Source organism: Trichoplusia ni, assembly GCF_003590095.1.
Source record: "Trichoplusia ni isolate ovarian cell line Hi5 chromosome 28 unlocalized genomic scaffold, tn1 tig00001999_group27, whole genome shotgun sequence".
NCBI classification, from domain to species: Eukaryota; Metazoa; Arthropoda; class Insecta; order Lepidoptera; family Noctuidae; genus Trichoplusia; species Trichoplusia ni.
Genome location: NW_020799940.1, coordinates 1 through 11583, shown reverse-complemented (window position 1 = coordinate 11583; position 11583 = coordinate 1). Strand labels below are relative to the sequence as shown.

The 11583-nt window shown below is 36.3% G+C and overlaps 1 protein-coding gene across 1 annotated transcript; it reads left to right on the top strand.

Moving 5' to 3' along the window:
* The first annotated feature begins 1044 nt into the window (after positions 1 to 1044).
* On the top strand, positions 1045 to 2199 carry LOC113506853. Its single transcript, XM_026889691.1, has 3 exons — positions 1045 to 1330; positions 1499 to 1615; positions 1702 to 2199. Coding segments are annotated over exons 1-3 (462 nt in total). The 5' UTR covers positions 1045 to 1328; the 3' UTR covers positions 2045 to 2199.
* Positions 2200 to 11583: the final 9384 nt, after the last annotated feature.

Here is an 11583-nt window from a genome sequence, read left to right as displayed (position 1 = left end):
GCTCTATTCTGCTCCTGAAAAACCATAAAACTTAGGTTAGAAATAGTGTACACACAAAAATGTAATTTAGACTTAAGTACGCGGTACAAGAACCGGGGTCATTTCTTTACATAAAAACCTGTGATTATAATATTATTATTTAAGATAGCTCAAATCTATTTTAAAAACCAAAAGAAAATCATTACCTCCTTTTTTAATTGATTATCAATACCTCAGATGATTGTCGTATCGTATTTTTAATCGTAAATTGTAAGATCTTATTCACTGTGCGACGATCTCTGTTTCCCAAAGGTATTAAGGAATTTTAACATTTAGGAATCCTGAAAAAACAAAAATACATGAGCTTGAGTATCCTTAGGTGTTAATGATCATGAAGCAATTAGTTAAAAAGTTAAAGACTTACCTTACAATGTTGAGACAAGAGTTTCTTCGAATTACAGGTAATTCATGAGATTTATTAATTTTAGTTAAGTTTAGTAAGTAAACTGGGAGTGGAAATTATTTATTATGACATAGGTCTAACATGCCGCAAAAATTACGAAATTATGAATGTACCTAAGTTTCAAATTGCAATTATTGTTGTTTGCATTGTTTTACGTAGGGTTGTCGCACAAAGAATATAAATAATATTATCATTACAGAAATAACAAGTTGTAGCTTGTTAAAAATAATGCAGAAGGAATGACTAAAGTTGAGTACTTGTTCAAAACTAATTATTTTTAGCATATTAAAATCTGCGATCCGTTTGGTTAAATAGATATTAATAATTTTTTACTTTGGCAAAAAATCTCACAGACGGTGTTATTCGTCTACTTTAGATTTTCATATTCTCCTATCAGTCTAATAACTATAATTCATAAAATATAATCATAATATAATTATATCTATAAAAATGATAATCCTTACGAATTGCTAAATTAGCAATAAGTAAAAAATCATACGATGTAACGTGATCACATAAAGCGAAATATTGCATTACAATAAGAATCCCTTAGTCGATACTTTTTTGGATTTACACGAGTATAATACGTACATAATAAATTGTATTGTCGTTTATAATGTTTGCTTTGATTGCGCACGTTTTAAATTATTCGAGGTAACACTTCACATTTGCTTATAAGCAAAGACATGTTGGTTAGCGATCATTACTTTCTAGTGCTGATATAATATTTGGTTCAATACCATACCCCAGCTACTGGTTTTCAGCTAAAATCTAGAAAGTAAACCGTTCAACAAAACAAAAGTTTTACTTCTGAATATCTTTAGTGTAAGTTTAGTATACTCGTACTTCATCGCCACCTAATTTGCCAGAATTCACACCAGTAAAGATGTAAGTACTATATTATTGCTCGATTAATTTCTATCTTGATTTTTCAGTGTTTGATGTAATCGAACCTTGTTCAATTTTATTTAAAACAAACGTTTTATATTAAATTAATGTGTGAGTAACATAACGTTTAATAAATGTTTATAATTAATTGATTAATTAAACTTTCAGGTCGGACTGCGAGAGTGACATCGTTCCCTTCAACAATGAACGTAAAATAGAAAGTTCCCATAAACGGACAACATCGACAGGCAAACGCAAGACACCCACAAAATCTGCTATTATAAGGTAACTATACGGTATTATAAAATTACCGCTAAATTATAATGAATATACGAGTACGTGTTAATATTATTCTTTACTCCTTGTTGCAGCAAAAAAAACAAGACAGATATATTCGGGCTCCGACATGAACGGAACGATGAATGTGATGGCTCGTCAACGCCTGCGTTGTCTACGTTCTTCGTTACAAGATTAGCAAACGGCAACGAACGCCGGACTGCAAATACCTCCGGCGAGTACTATATTGACCTCAAGGTGTATCAAACTAATGACGCTCGTGAAACAGACTCTCAAGAACTATGGAAGAAAGCGCTACTTGGATTAAAACTCCAGACTGACGGTGACACCATCCAGTGGCGTAAATTACAAGCGTTCGTGCAGTCTGCAGATGAGCTGTTTATGAAGCCGCCAACGTTTTTTTCGTCTAATGCATAAGATCAATTACTTGTGTCATATTTTAAATACAATTTAATCAATATATTATTACACTTTTAGTTTGTTTTTTATTATGTGCCTTGCGATGAAAAAGCATACTGCGTACCAGTCTGTGTTACAGACGATTGTACCAGTTGTGAGCGCGCAAAAACGAAAACATTACAAACATTGCCTGTTGGTTCCTATCGTTACTGCGATGAAAAAGCATACTGCGTTTGAGTCTGGATCAGACAACAGAACCAGTTGTGAGCGCGCAAAAACGAAAACATTACAAACATTGCCTGTTGGTTCCTATCGTTATTGCGATGAAAAAGCATACTGCGTTTGAGTCTGGACCAGACGACAGAACCAGTTGTGAGCGCGCAAAAACGAAAACATTACAAACATTGCCTGTTGGTTCCTATCGTTATTGCGATGAAAAAGCATACTGCGTTTGAGTCTGGACCAGACGATAGACCCAGTTGTGAGCGCGCAAAAATGAAAACATTACAATCAAGTCGTTTCGATGGTGTATCACCGTTGGAACGCAATACAACAAGTCGTTTTAATGGTTTAATATCATTTTAACGCAATTCAATGAATCAAGTCGTTTCGATCACGTTGGAACGCAATACAACAAGTCGTTTTAATGGTTTAACATCATTTTAACGCAATTCAATGAATCAAGTCGTTTCGATCACGTTGGAACGCAATACAAAAAGTCGTTTTAATGGTTTAATATCATTTTAACGCAATTCAATGAATCAAGTCGTTTCGATCACGTTGGAACGCAATACAACAAGTCGTTTTAATGGTTTAATATCATTTTAACGCAATTCATTCTTTGTTTCTTTTAATTCACACAATTTATCAAAATTTGAGAATCAAGTGAATTGCTCAAAACTCATTGGGCGTTCTATTCCATGATATGTGTTGCTCATAACCTATTGGGCATTCTGTCCCACGACGCGAATGCGCATGCATGAGCGAAGGAGTGGGACAGAATGCCCAATAATATACTACTCTCATGATTGGATCAGAGTGCAATCGATTAATTTGCCTTCTTTCGTGTTTCACTTTCCTCAAAGTTTCCAAGGTTGGTATCACTCGACAATTTACAGTGTCATCATCATTTATGACTGCACAAGCAATTTCTTTTTGAACAACTGTTGCGGGTTTATATTGTAATTTTTTCGCTAGTTGTCGTCTTTTGTACGGTGTGAGCTTCGTCTTCTTATTTGGATTGTGGGGTATATTATTATTGGTTTTAAATATATTGCAGGTTATTGTCACTATTTTGTCTATCGCTGCTTTGCTCGTTATTTCTGAGATGGAACTACATTGTGAGCACTTTCCCTTGATCAGCACATTGTGGTCTTCATCGATCCGCTTGGTTTTTAAAACCCATGTGCATGGAAGCCTTGTAGATTCCCATAGTTTCTCTCGTAGTAAGCAGGACCACTTATACTTAGGTAGTGTTCTGTACTTTTTATGTGTTGTAGCAACATTATGCGTACGCCACTCGACGACCTCCGTGGACGAGTGGCGTACGCACCGGCTTCAAGGTGTCGCTAGCTCTGAGGTCCCGGGTTCGATCCCCGGTCGGGTCAATGTAAAAATTCACATTTCTACATTGCCTCGGGTCTGCGTGTTTGTGGTACCTTCGTCGTATCTGAATTCCATAACACAAGTGCTTTAGCAACTTACTTTGGTTCAGAACAATGTATGTGATGTTGTCCGCATTTAACATTAGGATCACGCCTGACGTAATTAACTGAGAGGGGTTCAAATTTCTTCCAGTCATATATATCCAGTAAAAAAGTGTACTGATCAACACTTTCTACTTCGTTTGTGGTGCATTTCACAGGTGAAGAAATTGGGCTTCGACATGAAGGCGAAGATGAGGTGCTTTGTGTGAGTGAACTTTCTTCATCATATCGTCGGCCAAATATCGTCTTGAAATTTCTTTTCAATCTCATGAATAACGAATACGGCGTTATTTCATTCTTCAGTTCTTGAGCGATAGTTGTAAATATAGGATTGTTGTATGAAATTTTTTCATTTCTGCAAGTAGCTGCATATTTACGAAGGAGCGCGTGGCTAAGCTATAACCGCATAAGTGATACGATCACAGGTTAAGCTATGCTTGACGCGGTTGGTCTGTATATGGGTGACCATCTTTGTCATAACGAGTTATTCCGTGTTTCGGAAGGCACGTTAAATTGTGGGTCCCGGCTGTTATTCCTACATCTTTGACAGTCGTTACAGGTAGTCAGAAGCTTGAAAAAATCTGACAGCCAGTCTAACCAAGGGGTATCGTGTTGCCCAGGTAACTGGGTTAAGGAGGTCAGATAGGCAGTCGCTCCTTGTAAAACACTGGTACTTAGCTGAAACCGGTTGGACTGGTAGCCGACCCCAACATAGTTGGGAAAAGGCTAGGCCAATGATGAGCTGCATATTTACGAAATATATTATTCATTTGCGCTGCATCAATTTTTGGTTTTCTACCTCTTGCCATGTTTCTGTAACAATACAATATACTTAAATAATATTACTGTGCTGACGAATTCATTGGAATTTCCGTAGTTTATGATTTGAAAGTAATAAACTTTTGTCTTTTAACAAAAAAATCACGGACACATGTTTAACTGCTACCGCCTTCTTCAAAGACGCCATCAAACAAAAGAAGAATTAAAATTTTCTTTTGTTAAACGGCTTCCTTTAAATCTTTTGTTTTTATACATATTTGTTTAACAAACGTTTGCCGTAACCTAGATCCGGGTTAGTAATCTTCATCTTACTAATATTATAAATGCGACAGTTTGTGAGAATGTATGGATGGATAGATGTTTGTTACTCTTTCACGCAAAAACTACTGAACGGATATGGCCTCCGTGCGCGAGTCGAACTCGCACTTAGACTTTTTTTTTGTAATAATTTCAGGGGCGTAGCTTCCGCCGTATATGCTGTATCAATTATATGGGCCCCCCGGAACACGGGAGCCTCCAACGTACCTAAGAAAAAAAAACTTCCCAATATTTTTCAGAAATTGCAAAGGTCAAAAAAGCAATTTCGTTTTACCCGAATAAAGCGTCAGTTCAAAAGTTGACAACACCTTTCGATAATATTTATTTATTTTAATGGTGTATTTTTAAATTGTAATACAACAAACAATAATAATATTGTACTTCTGGTTTTGTAAAAAATAATGAGTGAGAGGAAAAGGAAGAGAGATTTTACCAGTGGAGTTACAAAAAAAAAAACTGGGGAAGTACGAGTCGGACTCGCCCATGAAGTGTTCCGTAGTAACAAGCAAAGTTTTGCTCTTAACTTTGTTTTTCATAGTGTTTGTATGAATTACAAAGTTACGTGTGCGGTTTTTGAAATTGTGCTATATCTCAAAAACTTATGATTGTATCTTGTTCAAACCAGTGTTTATTGACATTTACATCAATTTTTTTTCCAACTTTATTATTCCAAAAGTTAGAGGCGGGGGGGACTCATTTTACGACTTTGGAAGTGTATATCTTTCAAATGATTGACTTTAGTTTTTTTTAGTAATTTTTTCCATTCATATAATATTACGCTTAAAGTAAAAACAAATATCTACATCCCTGCTAGTTATGATTGTACTTATTTAAAAATGTGGAATCAAAATAATTTACAATCATTTCAAATGTTCTAAGTTAAGTTCTAATTACCTATATGATTTAATAAAACATTAAATAATAATAATCCAGCCTATTATTGTCCCACTGCAGGGCAAACATTATATATTATTATTATTTTTGTTAGTTATTAGATGGTTTTTAGTATTTCATATAAGTTCATATACATAAGATTGTAAATATTTCATAGTAAAATATGTTAACTACACGGTCATCCATACAAATAAAGAGAGAGCTCTAACATAATCATAAAATATTTAAATGCAACATACCTTAATCACTTCTGCTGAATTGTTTACATAATTTACCGAACTGACGTTACACCACAGTACAACACTTAATCGTAATTACACACGAACTGAACATTTTAATAATCAGTAGATCACTTTTTTATCGTGTTAACATCACAACGACACACTGATAACGAAACTCTTACGCTTACGTCGCTGTACCACAGAATAATAAGTACTAACGGCTGTACGCGTCGCACTGACCTGCGGAGGCGCGCGGGGGTGGCGCGTGTGAGATGCAATAGTGTGCATTACCAATCACATAGCTTAGGGGCGGAGTTGCGTCATTTAAACCAATCTTAGGGCTAGTTTTTCGTAAGTCCACGCGGACTGTAACTGTATTATTGACTTTTCAAGCAATAAACATAATTAATGGTTAAACAAACTTACCTTTGTGACGTTTGACCATAATTATACGAAGCGTTGCATCCGAAGAGATTTATAAATTCACTATGTAGTCCACTTCTCAATGTACAGGGCATCAAGCACATTTTTAGAGCAAAAATTAAGTAAAAAAGGAATTCAATTGACTTACGTATAGATTAGTACCATTTTCTACCGTTGGCGCTAGCGAGCTGTGCTCCCGCGCGGCGCTCCTTGCTCATTTCTTTAGAGCGAAATTTCGCAATGACGTAAATAGGGAATAAATTTATATGTATTAAATTTTTGGGGAGGGGGGGTTATAAATCTCTTCGGATGCAACGCTTCGTATAATTATGGTCAAACGTCACAAAGGTAAGTTTGTTTAACCATTAATTATACTACAGCGTTGCATCCTCGAGATTTATAAATTCACTATGTAGGATGCTTAGAGTAAATTGCGAAATTTATATAAAGTATATATTTTTATTTGACACACAAAAACAATTAATTCAAACGAGATCAATCATCAGACTGGGAGATAATTATTAAATATTTTCGTATACGGCGTCTGTAAAGGCGCTCTCGTTGTTATCCGCTTAAGGTCTATTATAAAATTGAGCAAAAACTAAACTATTTCCAGACCAACCGGCGAACTTTTTGATAAGATCTATGGATAAACCTTTTCGATAGGCTGCAGAAGTAGACGCGTGGCGTGTACTGTGTGCAGAATAGATATCTGTGTTGATACCACTATCTTTCATGATGTCTTTTATCCATCTGCTGATAGTGGAAGAACTCGCATTATGAAATGGTTTTCTAATACTTAAGAAGAGTCGATCAGTATTATCCAATGAACGCAATTTTTCTGTAGCTTTGATGTACGATGAGAGCGTCTTTGCAGGACATATTTCTATCCTGTTTGGATAAAATGGAATCACTATACTAGGCATACGGCGATTGGGAGCTGATGTTTTAATTATATCGTTAATTATAATTTGGATAGAAGAATCACTAAGTACAATATTTGATATTCTAATAAGTGACAGAGTCTGAACTCATTGTCCTGTAGACAATGCGAGTAAAACTGCTAGCTTTTTTGTAATTTTTCCTAAAGGTAAATTTTCATTGGGAAATAAATTTGAAACAAAATCTAATATAATATTGGTATCCCAAGTAGACTGATACCTTGGCAAACTAGGTCTCAATCTAAAGACTCCTTTCAAAAAACGAATTACAATATCGCTGCACTGAAAGATTTCCCAAATATTAAACCAAGAGCTGAACGGTAAGTATTTAGACTTGAATATCCACATCCTTTATCATATTCGTAAGATAAAAATTCCAGTGAAAGCGGTATGTTCCTAATGTACGGATTACAATTCTTAGACTTACAGAATATCCACCACTTCTTTAACGCCACATTGTATTGCTTGAGGGTATTTTCCGATAATGATGCTATCATAATGTCGATTGTTTTTGGACACAGTGAGTGTTGTGAAAAAGCTGTCCTGACAATTGACAAGATACCAGGGTAAGCGTCTTCCATCGTGGATGGGACATTCTGCAAGGAGACAATAATAATTTATCATCTGGATAAAAATAAATCTGATCCGTGCACAAAAGAGATTGAAATAATGGGAACCACGGTTGGCTTGGCCAAAAGGGTACTACCATAATGCCACATGCTTTATCATTAATTATTTTTTGAAGGCATTTCAAAATTAGAGAAAACGGAGGAAATGCGTAGAAATAATACAGGCCCCAATTAATTGTAAAAGCATCGACATTGGAAGCAGATGGATCTCGCTTCCATGAAATATATTTTTTGCATTTCGCGTTTAATCGCGATGCAAAGAGATCAATCTCTGGTGATCCATATTTGCTAACAATATCATCAAATGCCCAAGATGATAAATCCCATTCAGTGTCGATGTTTGTTCGTCGAGATTCTTCGTCAGCTTCTACATTTTCTTTAGATTTTATGTAAGAAGCAAATATATGTAAATTCCTTCTCTCACACCAACTCCAGATATTACGGGATATTTCGTTTAAGTGGCTGTATTGGATGCCACCCATTCTATTAATGTATGAAATAGCCACTGTATTATCGATTCTTAGTAAAATTTCACAATCCCGAAAAGAATTAGCAAAACATTTAAGACCTAAAAAGGCTTCCTTTAGTTCCAGCAAGTTAATATGCGAATGGGATTCAACAGAATCCCAAAACCCATGACTACGCTCACCGTTACACATTACACCCCATCCAGATAAAGAAGCGTCAGAAAAAAATTCTAAAGAAAATTTTCCTACGAGAATTTTATTTTTTGTTGTCAGTATATGAGCTTTCCACCAATCAAAATCGTCATTCAATAAAAACTTATTAAGCCTTTTTGTGTCGTAATTATTATGATTATTTTTGAGGGCTAAGAATTTTTCCCTCTCAAAATTTTTTGTGTACATCCATCCGTAGGCTACTGCTGGACAAGCAGATGTAAGTACACCTAGAAATTTAGCAAAGTCTCTAATTGTAATACTATTTTTTATAGACACGTTATTAATGAGATTTAGTATTTTATACCGTTTTTCTGTTGGAAGTCCTAGACACATTTCCATTGAGTCAAATTCAAACCCAAGAAATTTTCTAGACTGACTAGGTACAAGTTCACTTTTTTCATAATTTATTACGAATCCTAGAAAAGTTAATAAGTTCATTGTTTGCTGTACACATTTGAGACAATTATTATAGGATTTTCCAAAACATAAAAAATCATCTAAGTAATTAACTATACAGAAGCCTTTACTTCTGAGATAAGAAACTACTGGTTTAAGCAACTTTGTAAAAACATATGGAGCGGATGAAAGACCAAAAGGTAAACATTGAAATTCGTAAGTTCTTTGTTCAAATTTGAATCTAAGATAACGTCTAAATGATTTATGAATGCTTATAAGATAATATGCATCCTTCAAATCAATCGTAGCCATGTAACATAAATGGGACATAAGCTTGGTAGCTGTGCGATAATCCTCCATTTTAAAATGAGGAGTCTCAACATATTTATTAAGAGATCTCAGATTCAAAATAAATCTTGATTTACCATCAGGTTTAGGCACAAGAAATATTTTTGAAATAAATTGATTCGGTTCATCATCACAGGTAACGACTGAACCGGTCTGAGATAACTTTTCTATTTCTTGGCTTAGTGTAATTCTCTCTTGTCTTGAGAATTCTACGTTTTTAAGCTCCTCGTACTGAAATACTGGAGACAAAAAAGGAATTTTATATCCACTGACGATATTTAAAATAACTGGATCTTTTGTTATACACCGCCAATGAGATAAGAAGTATTTTAATCGACCTGAATGTACCTCTATCGGGTTTTGTTCGACAGCTTTGGGCGAGTTCTCGAATGATCTTGGAAGCGGTCTGACGTCGATGTCGTCGGGGCCGGGCGCCGTGCAGGTTGATAGGTCGGTCGACTCCTGGCTCCGCCCCGTTTGTTCCCACGTTGAGCCTGACGTGGTGGGCCCTTCCAGTTTTCCTGTGGACTTTTGGTGTTTCTAGAAGTCGAAGTTTCGTTAATCTTCTTAATTTGAAGACCTGACTTCTCAGCCGATTTTGAGGCTTTTATCTTTTCGGAGAGGTTTTCTCCGAATAACATGGAGTCTCTTTGTACGTCTTGTATAACATCGAGAAATTTTTTATCTAACGAGTATGTGATTAGTTTACGACGATTGAGTGTATTTTCAAAGTGCAAATCTAGAAGAAGTTGATTTGCTTCAGATAAACATTTAATAATTTCCTTTTTCCTCTGTGGGTAGGCATAGTGGTCACAATTAAAAACAGCGTGCTGCTATTAAAAGTTTAATTGTAAATAGTAAACTTAAATAATTTTATGATTTATTAATATTTTTGAGTGTCAAGCCACCCTAAGCTCACCATCAATTATTATCTTTGAGCTACAAGCAAGTTTTAACTGCTTTCATCACTGCACTTTGACCCCATTGAAAACATGAACGCTAACTTCTCTCTTGGCGACCTGGAGCAGCTGTTTTCAAGCTGGATGCACAAATATGAAGAAAAGTTGCAGCGTGCCACAACCGGATTGAACCCAGCACATCCAGATCTTGTGTCACTGGCCACTGATTTTGCAGAATTCAAGTCTTTTGTCTGGCAGGCTCTGAACAAAATGAAGTTGCAGCTTGATGCTCTCAACACTGCAGTGGACCGTCATGAAACCTTTATGCGACGCAAAGTGTTGCTGTTGCACGGAGTCCCGGAGAACACTATAGAAAAGGTGCAGACGACTGTTCAGGGCATACTGCGGTCGCATCTGAAGTTGTCTGATGTGAACATCAGTAACTCCATCCACGTCTGCCACCGGCTTGGGAAATCGCAGCTTAAGCCCAGACCCATCCTGGTGCGGTTCTTCAATATGGAGCATCGGCAACTTGTGTGGGACAACAAAAAGTTGTTGAAGGGCACTGGTGTGACAGTGTCGGAGTTCCTGACTCGTACTCGCCATCTAGCGTTCACTGCAGCTCGCAAGCACTTCGGCATCAACAGTTGCTGGACAGTCGAGGGCAGGACTGTTGTAGTAACCCCTGACAAGACGCGACATAAGTTTGAGACGATGGACGAACTTCGCCAACTACTGGCGCATTTCTCGTCAACAGCTGGCGAAGAAGCTGTACCACCGGAGGAGCCAGGATCCCCGAAGAAGACAGGATCGCCGAAGGAGCTGGGTGCCCCCGCTAAGGGCTTGAGGAAGGCACGGCGGCGTAATTGATCGGATTTCGGCTTGTGTTTTCATCTTGTATGCCATAAAGTATGTATCCGTTATTCCCGTTATAATTAGATTTGCGAATCACCGACATTTTGCTGGTTAAATTGGTTATTTTTTTTTTTCTTTTCTCACAAGCAGGTACATTTTATTTTTACTCTATTTCTAACCTCACTTGTCACCTGTCATTAGTTTAGTTGTCAATAATAAATTTGTTTGACGTTTTGCGTTTAGTTCATACATAAAGTGTTGGTGATTGCAAATGCTCGCACTATTACTATTTGTCTCTGTTTTATTTCCAACTTTCGGGCTTTTGTTTCTTTTCTTTATTATTAAAATTATATTGATTAATTTAGAATTTCCTGAGCTTAGGGTGGTTGGCAGTCTTTGGTGTTTTTTGACGCTAATCTCTGCCAGTTATCCGGTTTAGTATTCTTTCATCTCATTATTTTTTTTTT

Bases quoted from the DNA above. Each gene is read 5' to 3' on its own strand.
- LOC113506853 (XM_026889691.1), top strand. The intron at 1,616-1,701 runs GTAACTATACGG...TCCTTGTTGCAG, and splicing joins ACAAAATCTGCTATTATAAG to CAAAAAAAACAAGACAGATA.